The sequence below is a fragment of the Ursus arctos genome, unplaced genomic scaffold (genome assembly GCF_023065955.2).
Source record: "Ursus arctos isolate Adak ecotype North America unplaced genomic scaffold, UrsArc2.0 scaffold_36, whole genome shotgun sequence".
Taxonomy (NCBI): domain Eukaryota; kingdom Metazoa; phylum Chordata; class Mammalia; order Carnivora; family Ursidae; genus Ursus; species Ursus arctos.
In genome coordinates, this window is record NW_026623050.1 from 17,119,740 (window position 1) to 17,134,694 (window position 14,955).

Below are 14,955 nucleotides of genomic sequence, written 5' to 3' on the forward strand. Positions count from 1 at the left end.
ATGGTATTTAAACCAGGCCCTTAACCCCCAAAACAGATCTTTTTTATATCTCATTTTCTAAAAATGCATAAATAACTTGGAATCTTTGGTGATCTCACAACAATGGATAGATTTGAATTATTATAGCCATCATATCATGTAAATATATGTGGAGATTCTAATATTTTTATGAGCTCTTGGAAAGCAAAGTAGCTTGTTACAGTGTTTGTTTAGCAAACACTTTCTTTAGCGCTGATGGTGTTTTCTTAAAATCAGAGGCATGCAAAATTGAGATTTTACTATAAAGAAAAAAGTCACTAAAAATTATTTATATGATATTCCGATATGCCAGACACTTTGGATATTATATTTACTTTTTAAAATGTTTTTATTTTTGATGGACATTGGGGAGGGTATGTGTTGTAATGAGCACTGGGGATTATATAAGACTGAAGAATCACAGACCTGTACCCCTGAAGCAAATAATACACTATATGTTAATTAATTGAATTTAGATTCCACAATAAATTAAAAATAAATAAATAGCCCAAAACACAGCCCTAAAAAGGAAATGTTTTTGTTTTTGAACCTTAAGGAAGGAATCACTAGCTTAATCAAGCAGGTATGAGCATCTACCCTAATATTTGCTTACGTGCTTGGATGTTTTCCCGGGAAAGAGGCTAGAAATAAGAGAGTATAGCCATGTTGGCTCCTTGTGAGTCTCTGTATGCCTGCTGGGGAGCACCTCAGGTACAGACCTGGCCAAACCTAAGTGTGATCTACAAGGAAGGAGTCCGTGAAAGGTGCCTGGGTTTTTGCTACCACATTCCAGAATGCAGGTGCAGAAGGCTTGGAGGGGGCTCCAGCCGTCTGTGTTCTGCCTGTGCACACTGGGGCCTTCCTCTCAGCACACAGGTTAGAGAGGCAGGGCCTCAGAGACGTGCCAGAGTCCCCAGCCTTCAGAGCCCACCTGCATCTCTGGACAGGTATCCTTCTCCCTGCCTCCCCACAGACAGCAGGGCTGGGGGGCAAGTAACCGAGGATCAGTAGGGCAAACACCATCCTGCTCACGCCTCTGTCTCACCAGAGCGCACTGCTACCAGCTGGATTCCGACAGAAAGACCAGACCCAGAAAGCGGCCACGGGCCCATTTGATCGCGAGCACCTCCTTATGTACCTCGAGAAGGAGGCTTTGGAACAGAAAGACAGGGAAGACTTTGTGCCCTTCACTGGAGAAAAGAAAGGTAAGGTCCCAAGGTGTCACATCCTGCGACAAAGGTACTCTTCATATCTTGTCACGGGGGGTCCAGCAGGGGAGCTGATCTGGGAGCGGGAAAGAAGCCTGAGAACTGGATTCGTTATTAAAAAGAATCGTGGCTGGTAGAGACATGTCAGTATACTTTTGTCCAGACCTGTAGAATGTGCACCAAGAGTGGACCCTAATACAAACTGTGGACTTGGATAGTAATGACGGCAAAGTAGATGCATCAGTCGTAGCAAATGTCCCACTCTGCTGTAGGACATTGTCGGGGGGGTATATGGGGACTCTCTGTGCTGTCCTCTATAAACCTAAAACTGCTCCAAAAAAATAAAGTTTATTAATACAAAAAAATTATGGCAGAATAGGTATTAAATTAATACATAGAGTGTAAAGGTACTCAAATTAGTTCTATAAAAAAATCTCTTAAGCCCCAAAGAAAAATCGTTGGCAGTGTGAGATAGCGTTGTACCTGAAAAAAGGTCCTATAGGCGTTGGTGTGTTTCTCTTAGCCTGGGGCTTTACCAACCGCAGACGTCCCCTCAAGGCCTTTCTGTTCCGTGTCTAGGATAGCTCTGTCACCAGACCTCTAACCTAAGATGCTACCGTGAGAGACCAGTGCAGTCAACCATTCCTTCATCCAGCATTTACCAAACACCCGCTCTGTGCAGAGCCATGTGCCACATGCTGGCCCCACAGTGAACAGGACCCTACCTTGCCCTTAGGGAGCTTGTGGTCTAGTGAGAGAAGTACTGTGATGGTCCTGGTGAGGCTCTGAGGAGCAAAGGGATGTTCCTCCATGCCAGGACTGAGCTCAGAACCAAGACAAGGAAAACCCTCCTCCTTAGCTCCCAATCCCAGGCTCCCCTTGGAGGAAATGTGGGTACCAACAGACTGTGTGATTTCCTCAGCTACAGATAGGGACTTGGGCCCGCAGATACTGATGGAATCATCCATAACCTCATGGCAACTGCAGTCCTTTTAAAATGCAAATCAGATCATGTCACTTCCCTGCTTGAAGTCTCAAATCCTCACTGTGGTCCTCAGTGCCCTGGGAGACCTCACCTTACCCACCTCTCTGATCATCTTTCCCCTTCCCTTGCCGAGCCTCAGCCCCACTGTCTGCGTTCAGTTCCCCAAACTGCTGAGTTCTTTTCCCATCCCAGGATCTACTCATGACCTCTTCCTTGCGGCCCACATCCCCATTTTTCACATTCTAAAAGTCTCAGCTTAAACGTCAGGGCCTCGGGCTTTCCCCGACCCTTCTGTCTAAAACAGATCCCTTCTCTCTGCCGTGACACTCGTGTCACTTTGATAGCACTGCGTCCGTCATTTTATTTATTTACTTTGGGTTTTGTGTGTTTCCCCCCTTCGATGAGATCTCCACAGTGGGACTGTGTGTCTCTTGCCTCCCAGCATGGAAGCTGGCACAGGGGAGGCACTTGATAAATACAGGTTTGGACGAATGCCATCTGGGAGCTTCTGTACAGGGCCAGGGCAGCAGGAGCGCCCCTCCTCAGCTGGCGTGAGTCAGAGCGCTGCTGCCTCCCGTCCCGCGGCATCTGGGTCCTGGCTTACCTCTGGATCGTGCTCATTTGATGGATCGGGCACCACGATGCGTTGTGTCAATTTATTAAGAAAGCGAAGTTGGACAGTGACAAATTGGGCAAATACCCGTAGAAATATGGAGCTGTTTCCATGGCAGCATCGCTACTATTGGACTAAGTTCATTGTGAAAGAAAAATTACAACGTCAAATCTTCAATAAAATCTGAATTAACGTCCAGCGTTAGGGTAGTGACAGAATAATAAGAGGAAAGCTGTGGTCTCTTCTCAGAGTAGAGGTCCGAGGAGCACCAGTGGTGCACTATGTCTCGATGCAGAGGAGCATGCAGGGGATTCACAGGCGAGTGGGAACACGGCTGGGCAAAATGAGCATAGAGCAAGCTTTCCAAACAGAGCGGAGGGAACAGAGTAGAAGGACCAGCCGGAGGACCAGCGGATGGTCTGGAAGCGGTGGAGGCTGCCGTAAAGGCCTCAGGAGAGGGGCTGGACAACCTCAGCTCCGAACGCCCTGGGCCCTTGGGTTCCTGGACCACGTTTCACTCTCGGCAGTAGCTTTATTCGCTCAGAACTTGTTTGGTTGCCCACCCCCCAGGAATGAATGTGCAGGAGCAGTTGTCCTAAAGTTCGACAGCTGTGGGCCACCTGTGCACGTGGCTTTGAGGGTAATCCTTAACACTAGCAAGAAGGAGGAATGTAGAAGCCTATTTGACTCTGGAACCAGGATCATCTGAGCCACAAAGAAAATGCTTCAGGTTACAGATACTATGAAAAATAAGTGTGGGATGAACCCCAGTGTCTGAGATGTTATTGGCTGGTTATTTTCTTTTTTCATTTTCTATCTTCTGGCCATTCTCCTTGTATTTTTCATCATGTTCCAGTGTATTTTCCTCCTTTCTGGGAAAGGTGGCAGCTTATGTGATGTGGAGGCAGGAAGGAGGGTGATGGTGAGTGGTGGAGACCTTGTGGCCAGGATCCCTAGACTGACCACAAGCAGTGGTGTTTCTTGAGGGTGGGCAGTGCTGCCTGGTCCCTGATTTCATATCCAATCATTTGAAGATCTGGTAAACTATCAGGAAGTCCACAGCCCCTGCAACCAGGGACACCTCTTGGAGAGGATTTATGGAGGAGAGTTACCGACCCTTACTTTTCCAATGGGAGTGAGGAAGGGCTGGCTATCCAGAGAGACCTGGAAGCAGTGTTGGTCTCCATTGGCTGAAGCGGGAGCCAGCTCTCTGTTCTACCCAAGATGACAAAGAGAAAGCAGTGGAAGGGTGAGTCTTTAGGGAACTCCGAAGATCAAATTGGAAGAGACCAATTTCAAAGATCATGCCAAGAAGTAAGAGCAGCTCCAGAAAAGAAACCAAGAGTCAAAAGCTGGAAGGAATTGAAAAAGAGTGTAAGTAGGTCTGGAGTATTGCTATGGCAGCTCTGGAATGTCTTGGGGTTCCCCTTATGAGTCATTGCATGCGTGGGATGTGGGTGCGTTGAGCTGGCTGGAAGTTAGGAACAGGTAATATGTCCTCCTCCCAGAGATGTGATCTTCAGTCCAGAGGTGGGCTGAGGAGGTAGGGCATGGGTATTGGCATATTCAGAAGGGAGTCAGGGCAAAACAAATGGAATCTGATTGTGAGGATGAAGCAGGAGATGATGGCAGAGCGTGCGCATGTGGGAAGCACGGAAAACCTTGCTCACAGACCTCCACAATTTCTAAACATGTCAATCCTGATTTCTCCTTTTAAATCTGACTTCCTTTGGTATGTCTAGACAGGTAGCTGTGTCCCCAGGGTACTACACTCCTCCAAGTGACCCCAGATAGAGCATCCTAGTGGTCTACAGTCTCAATCTAGGGAGGAAAACTCTGGCAGAGCGCTAGTTTGTCCCTCAGGAACCCCTGGGGCTGTCTGGGTGACTCTGCCTCCAATATTTGCAGGGTTCAAGGCAAGAACACAAATAGGAGCCCATGTGCCATCTTTTATAAATATTTAAAAGCAAACAAACTGTTAAAATATGTTCTATCCTCTTAAAATATGCCTAGAAGCCCAGAATTCTTGGGCTTCCAGAAGTTCCATGCAAGCATATGGGTCTGTCCTACACTGCTAGGGCCTCACACATATTTGACACCCAGCCTACAGATCCAAGCTTCATCCACACTCACCCACAAATAGCCTCCTCCTGGCCTGGGGGTGCCCACTCCAGCAATGTGACGTGCCTTCAGGAGGATGGACATGGGGAAGGGCTGCATGTAGGCCCTGGAAGCAAGTGCAGTGTCTTTGAGCAGGGAATTCCAGGCTCCCAGATGCCTGGAGCGTGGCCTAGCAGGTGGCCTGGATTCTGGATGGGGATGTCCCTTTGGCCCCATAACCCCCTCCCTTGATGTGGGGAGGAGGAAGACTGCAGGAGAGGAGGACCAGAGTGGGCTCTGTAAACCGTGGGGCCCATGGCAGGGCCTCTTTTGCCCAGGTCTAAGGACAATGCTGGTGATCGATGGCAGAGAGGTAGTAGAAACCATGGTTTCCTTCTCCATTTAAGGACCGTAGGCTCCTCAGATCTCTGTGTTGCAGAATGCCAGATTCCTCCTCTGATGTTCCTTCCCTCTAATGGTGAATTAATGAAACCACCATCACCCCAGCAATGAAGGAATCCCAGTTGGGTGTGCAGTGGCTTAATGATGCGGCTCTCAGTGGCCAAGCTGCATTGTCTGGTCAGTCCTTTTACCCTACCCTGGTCAGCAGCACACAATGGTTTTTGTTTTCCTTCTGATTTAAAGGAAGAGTCTTCATCCCCAAAGAAAAGCCCATAGAAACTCGTAAAGAAGAAAAAGTGACCCTTGACCCAGAACTGGAAGAAGCTTTGGCCAGCGCCTCCGACACCGAGCTCTATGATCTTGCAGGTTAGTCCTCAGCCCTGGGAAGCTTCATTGTCTGGTTCTGGAGCTCCAGGCACACACGGCACACCCAGCAGCAGCCTCTGCGCTTCTCAGTAACTACTGACCAATATTGCAGTACCAGGACGACTTCAGCTGTTATGTAGCCGTAAGACTCGCTGCAAGTGACTTCACCTCTCTGAGCCAGTCTTACTTTGCTCTATCTCAGCTGTAAGATACACATTCCTATCTCAGCTATAAAATATCCCAATAACACCCTTCCTACAAAACTCAAGAGTTTGAGACACCAAAGAGAAAGAATCTAAAGGAGTGTTGAGAACTTAAACAGTGAAATAATTTGGCTTTCACATTTGGCGTTTTATCACATTTTATCATCATAAAGTGTCCATGAAGTTCTTGCCCTCACCCCCTCCCCCAGGTCACTGTTGCATTTTGATTGCCACGAAGAGGTCTGTTAGCCTAACCATGGAGCAGCAGTTATTTACCATTACACCCACACAGTAATTAAAGCCATATTCAGCCCGATCTGCTCATCTTTGTCTAGTTTTCTTAACAGTAGCAACAAAATAATCATTGGTGTTATGATTTGAATTGGTTCTACATACAGATAGACAAAACACACATAGTATTAAAGAACGAGTAGTCAAGACGGCGGTAGTTTTGGGGTCAGCAAACCGTGACTTGCCTGTGTTTGTAAATAAAGTTTTATTGGAACATAGCAATGACAACAAAAGAATATGTCACAAAAGTAAGTTTCTCACCCTCGTGAAGTCCTCTCCCCTTTCTACTATATCCTTCAAGAAAGATTCCATGCGTCTACCAGCATATTTGTGCATGAATGGGATGCGTTTTTTTCCAAGTGGGATGTAAATTTGTGTTATTAGGGTTTTTAGCTCACTAGAGGATAAAGGTGCTTTAAAAAACAGCCCATATTTGGGCGCCTGGGTAGTGCCGTTGGTTAAGTGTCCAACTCTGGATTTCGGCTCAGGTCCTGACCTCAGGGTCGTGGGATCGAGCCTGGAGTTGGGCACTGTCCTCAGTGTGCAGTCTACTTGAGATTCTCTCTCCATCTCCCTCTACCCTCTCACTTGTGCTCTCTTTCTCTTAAAGATCAAAAAATCTCTAAAAAAATAAAATAAAAATAAAAAACAGTTCACAAGCCTTAGCAAGAATCTTCAGATCTTTATTCCACTGAAAGACATTTGTAATAATAATCCATCCCCCCTCCCAGGAGAACCAGCATACCTACCATCTCAGCTACATCTTTGTTCCTCCTGTGATGATACCAGTGGTCAATACTAAGCTCACATATTTGAACCTCTCTCAGAAATCACTCCAGGGGGGGTGCCTGGGTGGCACAGCAGTTAAGCGTCTGCCTTCGGCTCAGGGCGTGATCCCGGCGTCATGGGATTGAGCCCACATCAGGCTCCTGCGCTATGAGCCTGCTTCTTCCTCTCCCACTCCCTCTGCTTGTGTTCCCTCTCTCACTGGCTGTCTCTATCTCTGTCGAATGAATAAATAAAATCTTAAAAAAAAAAAATCACTCCAGGAATTGAGGCACCTGCATCACACAGTTAAGCAGGTGCTTTGCGGTGACCTTTCTTCATAGCCCTGTGGTTGCTGTGGAGGGATCCTCTTATGGTTACTGCTCCTCTCAAGGGTTGTCTCGTGGTTTCTACTAGAATTGCCCAAAGGGAGAATGCAGGGCCAGACTTGAATTCCCAGGAAATGCTTAAGAAAGGAGAAAGAGAAAAACACCAAGTGTCTGGAAGAATCTAGATTCTGAAATTCGTACAATAAAACCAGGGGAATAATCCAGATAAAAAACTGTCTTGTTCATCTCTACTCAACCTCACTCCCTCATCAGGTGCTCCCTCAGAACTCAGGAGGAAGCCCACATGGGGGTGGGTGACAGCCTCTTCTTGGGGGTGGACCTTTCTGGAAGGTCAAGAGCAGCCCCATGAGCGGATGGGCTGACAGCCAGTGAGGTTTCGATAGGAAAGAGCATCAATGCCCTATGCAGGTAGACAGCAGAAAGACAGTCATCAAGGGAGCACAGCTGACCTCCAAGACAGCCCTTTCTGGAGCAGCTTGATCTCAGCATGGTCACCAGTTCTGCTGGCCTAGAGATTCGATCTTGTCAGTGCACACAGGAGCCGTCAGTCTGGGGCCGATCCACTAGCCAGACTCACAGGAAACAGATAAAACAAAAATTAAAACTTGGCAGTGGGAGCCAAATTATAATTAGAAGTTGCTTAGTGAACATGGGGCCAAAGCAAGATATATTTGGATGATCCGTGGTCTGTTTATCAAACAGGGCGTCTTCTCCCTAGGCAGTGCCAGAAACATAGCGCCAAATTCTTATTTATTTAACAAGAACATGTAAAGCACTTAGAAAAGTGTCTGACACATGAGAAGTCATTTAACCTTTGTAACACTGAAAGTATAATTATTATCCCTACCTTACTGATGATGAGGCATGCTCTGAGGGCTTTAGTAACTTCCTAAGTCACACAGGTAGTATGGGACAGAACCAGGATTCCAGCGCTGGCCGACGGCTCCTGAGTGCCACTCTTAACCCTGGACTCGTTGGCTCTAAATATTTGCCCTTTACTGGGCTACTGCTGGCTGCCTCCCTCCTCCTGTTGTGTAGATTACAGTACAACTGATGAGGAGCTCTGAGAGATTCCTCTGCCTCCTGCTGACAGACTCCCTGCTCTGGAAGCCTTCTCCAGGTGGCCGGTCTCACCCGTATAATTTCGTTAGCAAAGGGGGCACTTGCCTTTCAGCCTGCCCAGAGCTCATCCTGGCCCAGGGCTGTTTCTTGCATCCTTTGCTGCCGCCTGGTGTAAGCTCCCCGTAATACAGGAGATGCAAAATCTGTATGCTTTTTTTTTTTTTTTTTTTTTTTTAAGATTTTATTTATTTGACAGCGATAGAGACAGCCAGCGAGAGAGGGAACACAAGCAGGAGTAGTGGGAGAGGAAGAAGCAGGCTCATAGTGGAGGAGCCTGATGTGGGGCTCGATCCCATAAAGCCGGGATCACGCCCTGAGCTGAAGGCAGACGCCCAACCGCTGTGCCACCCAGGTGCCCCGCAAAATCTGTATGCTTATCCGACCTTTTATTGCTGACGTCTCTTTTATTTCCCATCCTAGGATGCCCTAACCTGGAGAGGACAACTGCCGTTGGTACTGAGAGATTGCGGTGGCTTTCACTGAAAGAGGCCCATGCTCTTTCTGCCATTTGCTGTAATGTGTATAATGTTAGATCTGAAAGTATCCTTAGACTCCGTTCCATGCTCACATTTTACGGATGAGAAAACAGAAAGGTTGAATCTACTTAACTAGGAGGTCTAAGCAAGTTTTCAGTAATTTGGGGGCATAACTAGACCATTGTCCTGCAGATCCTAAATGACTCTACGTGTTTAGTCACAGAGAGACATAGGAAAATTGCTGGTGGCAATGGAAAAGGATTGGATTTTTTAAAATATGTAAGCTTATTTAACACTACATTGTGTCCCACACACTATGCAAGGCAAGCGGGTTCTGGAGACTTACTTTATGATATGAAGAATTGATCTTCCAGGGGCAAATTAACATTGTGGGCATCCTAACATGCCTTCCTAAACGTAATACATGTTTACTGATGATCTTCGTTTCTAGCTGTTCTTGGAGTACACAACTTACTCAACAATCCGAAGTTTGATGAAGAAACGGCCAGCACTAAAGGCGGCAAAGTGCCTGTGAGAAGTAAGTTGAAGTGGAATCTGTGGTTTGTGAAACTTGGGAGCTCCAGGTTGTTGTCGATAAGAGGGAGGCCATTGACTGGGGTGCCTGTTGAATCCAGATTTCTATCTTGCAGACTTTGCAGGTGGATTCTGTCTGTTCACCAAGGATCTATCACTGGGCTCTGAGCAATCAAACCAGAACAGGGAAGCCAATTATCAAAGTTCTGTTTTGCAGCATAATGTACCAATTGGGTGTGTTTTGCCCAGAACATACTCTTGGGTCTGGTCAGTCAGAATACAAAATTGCTGATAAAAAGGTGACATAGCACAGATTGCAAACAGAGTTTCATGTTCCTAATGATGTTTTTTAATCAACTATAGTATTTTTGACAAGTTCCCTTCTCTATTTGGGTGTCTTTTTGTCTCAGTAATGGACGCAGGTCGTTAGAATTTGAATACCCACCTCCCCCAGAGAGCAGGAAAGACACACTAGCATAGACTTACTGGCACAGAAAGTTCGAGACCACAATTCTCTGTATTAGCATTTCCTGGAGAAGTATTAGACTCTCTCACTGACTCATTCATTAGTCATCTACTAAATACCTGCTATGTGTCAGGAATGTTCTAGGCTTAGGTACAAAGATAAAAAATGGTCTCTGCCCAAAGGAACTTACCTATCCAGGGTTAGGATGGAGCAATAATCAGGTAATTTTGCTACAGTGTGGTCCAGGTGCTGTAAAAATTTATAGAAGATCACAGCTTTTCTTAGGTTAATTGTATTTTATTCTCTTTGAAGGAGTTCGAGCAGGTGCTTTCTAGTCTGAGTAGCATATTTACAAACCATCATTTATACTGGGCTATTTATCCAGACAATAAGCAATGTTACTTTTGTTTTTTTTCTTTTTGGCTTTTTATACGTGCAAATGAAAAAATGAGTATCCTTTTTTACTTCGGTATCAAAGGGTAACATTCTGACAGCATATTTGCTATTAAAAGTCTGCTGCATCGTCTTCTGGGCTTTTGTGCATATACGTATCATTAACTTTTTTAAGACTATTTTTTAGGGCAATTTTAGGTACACAACAAAATTGAACAGAAGGCACAAAGATTTCCCATATACTCCCTGCCCCCAATTCATGCACAGCCTCCCCCAGTATCAATATGCCCCACCAGAGTGGTACGTATGTTACACTTATGAACTTACACTGACACATCATTATCACCCGAAGTCCATTGTTTACATTAGGGTTCACTCTTGGGGTTGCACATTCTGTGGGTTTGGACAAGTGTAGAGTGATGTGTGTCCACCACTGGAGTACCATGCAGAGTAGTTCGTCCTAAAAGTCCTCTCTGCTCACCTAGTCACCTTTCTCTCTCCCTAGCTCCTGACGACCACTGATCTTGCTATTGTGTCTATAGTTTTGCCTTTTCCAGATTGTCATGTAGTTGGAATCAGACAGTGTGTAGCCCTTTCAGATTGGCTTCTTTCACTTTGTAATATACATTTAAGTTTCCTCCGTGCCTTTTCAGGCTTAATAGCTCATTTCTTTTTAGCACTGCAAAATACCCTATTGTAAGGATGTGTTTATTTATCCATTCACTTACTGAAGGACATCACGGTTGCTTCCAGGTCTTGGCAGTTATGTATAAAGCTTCTGTGACCGTCCCTTGTGGATGTTTTTGCGTGGATATGAGCTTTCAGCTCCTTTGGGTAAACATCAAGGAGTGTGACTGTTAGATCGTATGATAACAGTATGTTTGGTCTTGTAAGAAACCACTGAACTGTCTTGCAAGGTGGTTGTAACATTTTGCGTTCTCACTAGCAAAGAATGAGAGTTTCTGTTGCTCCACTCTTAGCTAGCACTCGGTTTTATCAGTGTTCCAGATTGAGGTTATTCTAATAAGTGTGTAGTAGTGATTTCAATTTGGGTTTCCCCAATGACATATCATGTGGAGGATCTTTGCATATGCTTGCTTGCCATCTGCATATCTTCTTTTGTCAGGTGTCTGTTAAGGTCTTTGGCCTAATTTTTAATCAGGTTGTCGTCCTGTTGTTGAGTTTTAAGAGTTCTTTGTATATTTTGGATAACAATCCTTTATTAGATATGTATTTTGCAAATTTTTTTTCTGAATAGAAAATTTTAATTTTAGTGAAGTCCAGCTTATCAATTCTTTCTTTCACGGACCAAGCCTTTGGTGTTGTAGCTAAACTTTAGTCACAGCTAAACCCTAGGTTATTTAGATTTTCTCCTGTGTTATCTTCTAGGAGTTTTCTAGTTTTACGTTTTACAATTAGGTGATACATTTTGACTTAATTTTTGTGAAGGGTATAAGGTCTGTGTCTAGATTCTTTTTTTTTTTCCTGCATGTGATTGTTTAGTCTCTCCCAATGTCTCTCCATTTAGTTCTTTTTTATTATTTTTCAATAAAGTTTTGTGGTTTTCCTCATACAGGTCTTGTACGTATTTTGTTATATTTATACATATTTCATTTTCCATTAACTTTTTTTTTCAAATGGTGGTTCTTTTATCAGTACGTGTAGGTTTGCCTCATTCTTTTAATGAATAGGTAGCAACTTATTATGTGATTATGCTATAAGTTATTTAACCACTTTCACACTGATGGGCGTTTTATCATTTTGTCACAAGTAATACTTCAGTGAACATCCCTGAAAATATGTCTTTATGTATCCAGGCTATTTTTTCCTGTAGATTAGATTTCTAGATACATAATTACTGGGTCAGAGAGTACCCACATTTTACATTTTGATAGGTGAAGCCAAATGACTCCCAAAAAGTTCGCTTCAGCTTACATTCTCACCAACAACATAAGATAATGCATTGTACTCCACATTGTTGCCAGTGGTACATGTTATCTCTTTTTACAATTGTTTGCTAGTTGAAAGGTATTTCATTTATTAAGGACTTGTTATATTTTTGATTGAGTGGCAGAGACTCTTCTGATCATCTTGTTTGTTCATTTTTAGTTGGGTTGTCTACTGATTTGTAGGAGCTCTGTGGACATTGAGATATTAACACTGTGTGTGTTAAATATATGCCGCAAACATCTTCTGTTAACTGCTTTTGAGAATTGTTCCGTTTTGCCTTTCTGTCCCTTTCTCTTCCCGTATCATTGTCAAAATTAAAGCTCCAAAATGGATATCAGAGAAGGGTGAGGTATGGTCAAGAGGCCAGAGAGGGCACCTGGCTGGCTCGGTCAGTAGAGCATGCGACTCTTGATCTCGGGGTCATGAGTTTTAACCCCACTTTGGATGTGGAGCCTACTTAAAAATAATAATTAATTAATTAATTTTAAAAAAGATTCCAGAAGAATAGTCTAGTTTGGGAAATGAAGAGACTGTCTTTCTTTTTTGCATCTCAGATCCCATAGTTTGATTAGTATAGTCTGAAAGTGGTCCATATGCAGCAGCAATAACTGCCCGTGGATTTGGGGGTGGGGTGGCTGGCGTTTGATATAGGGCCCCCTGAACTTTTGGTTCCATGTACATCAGCTGCTGAGCCTTCTTCTCGTGGCAGTTGAGAAACATCAACCTTTGAAACTGTAACTCAGAACCATGCCATTCCCATGTTTGCTTAGTTGAGAATAAGCTTTACTATCATTGCTATTAGAGTATTATTAGAATCAGAGCATGGGAAGGAAAGGTCATTTTTGAGGAAGTCATCTCTGATTTTGGCAGGAGACCCCTTACATTTTTGCTTTTAAAATTAGAATTTGTAAACGTAATAATAATGATAATAAATTAAATTAAAATGTGTGTGTTAGATGTGGTCAAAGGTGAGAAGGTCAAGCCAATATTTGAGGAACCACCCAATCCTACCAATGTGGACACAAGTCTGCAGCAGCTGAAAGCCAATGATTCCAGCCTGCAAGAAGTCAACCTCAACAACATTAAGGTATTTCATTATGATTATTGTCAGTCGCTTCATTTATCATGAGAAAATTTAATGGCGATGACCGGTTGCCTGCTTTCACACCTGTTTCCAATCCCTTGTAGTCACTGATTTTAAGACAAGATATCCTCTTCAAAGGAAGAAATTTTTAAAAAGTGATTTCTGGAATTCTTTGGGAAGAATCATAGTGTTTGCGTTATATACAGCATATTGGTTATCTACTGCTGGGTAATAACTCCAAAACTTAGAGCCTTAAAGCAACAAACATTTGTTATGTCACGCAGTTTTTGAGTAGCAGGAATCTGCACTTAGCTGGGTAGTTGCGGCTCAGGATCCCAAGTGAGGCTGTTGGTAAAGCTGTCACCAAGGGCTAGTCATCTGAAGGCTTGACTGGGACAGGAGGATCCACTTTCAGGATGGCACACTCACGTGGCTGTTGGCAGGAGGCCTCAATTTCTCACCCCATGGGTCTCTCCATAGGGCTGCCTCAGTGTCCTCGTGTCATGATGGCGGGCTTCCCCCAGTGCAAGTGGTCAAAGAGAAAAAGAGCAAGCAGGAAGCCACAGTGCCTTACATGGCCTATTCTCTGAAGTCACAATTGTCACTTCTGCTTTATTCTATTTGGTAATTAGTCATGTTACTCTCAAAGGGAGGGGAAGGAAGGGTGTGTGTGAGAGAGAGAGAGAGAAAGAACATCGCCTGGCATCTATTTTGTTACTTCTTTTTGGGCCAACATCTGCCATGTAATAATAATAACTGACTTGGCTTGAGTACTCACCATGGGCCATACCCTTTGCTAAATCCTTGAAATTCATTACAGTAGTTCCCTGTTATCTGTGGTTTTGCTTTTCGTGGCTTCAGTTACCCTCAGTCAACCACAGTGCAGAAGTGGGCAATCTTCCCGCCATACTGTCAGAAGATCAGTAGTAGCCTAACCTTCCACCACGATGCTTACGTCATGCACCTCACCTCACCTCACCCCATCACACAGGAATTTTATCATCTCACGTCATCACAAGAAGAAGGATGAGTTTAGCTGTATTTTGAAAGAGAGGCCACATTCGTATAACTTTTATTATAATATACTGTTACAATTATTCTATTTTATTATTGGTTACTGTTGTCAATCTCTTACTGTGCCTAAGTTATAAATTAAACTTTATCATAGGTACGTATGTATAGGAAAAAAGCAAACTATATATAGTGTTCAGTGCTCTCCGTGGTTGCAGGCATCCATGGGGGTCTTGGAACATATCCCCCATGGATAAGGGAGACTACTGTATCTCATTTAATCCTTAGTGGCACTCTTAAAGAGGCGAAGTTGCTCATGGCCACAGAGCTAGGGCTAGTCTGTAGTGCATCCAGGATTCATGCCAGCCTCTAGGGCACCCCATATTGCCTCCCTCCCAGTGGTCAGGACTGTGCCGAGTGCTGTGGAAGAGGGAATAAGATTCATTTGGTCTTTATTCTGAAAAACGTATAGTAGGAGGAAAACAGTAAATAAATAACTACAACATGATGTTGTAAACCCCCAAATGTTATGGAATTGCAGGTAAGGAAATTTTTCATCTTGCCTAGGAGAGTCACTAAACAAAGGAGGTGATATTTCAGCTAGGTCTTAAAAGATGA

At 44.2% G+C, this 14,955-nt stretch overlaps 1 protein-coding gene across 1 annotated transcript in view; it reads left to right on the forward strand.

Annotated features, from left to right (window-relative positions):
• TMOD2 (tropomodulin 2) overlaps nucleotides 1-14,955 on the forward strand; it is a 52,473-nt gene that overhangs the window by 14,040 nt on the left and 23,478 nt on the right. Inside the window, exons 3-6 of the mRNA XM_026518483.4 lie at nucleotides 1,067-1,223; nucleotides 5,570-5,692; nucleotides 9,351-9,437; nucleotides 13,199-13,329. Of these exons, the coding sequence (XP_026374268.2) occupies nucleotides 1,067-1,223; nucleotides 5,570-5,692; nucleotides 9,351-9,437; nucleotides 13,199-13,329 (498 nt within the window). The remainder of the gene's footprint in view (nucleotides 1-1,066; nucleotides 1,224-5,569; nucleotides 5,693-9,350; nucleotides 9,438-13,198; nucleotides 13,330-14,955) is intronic.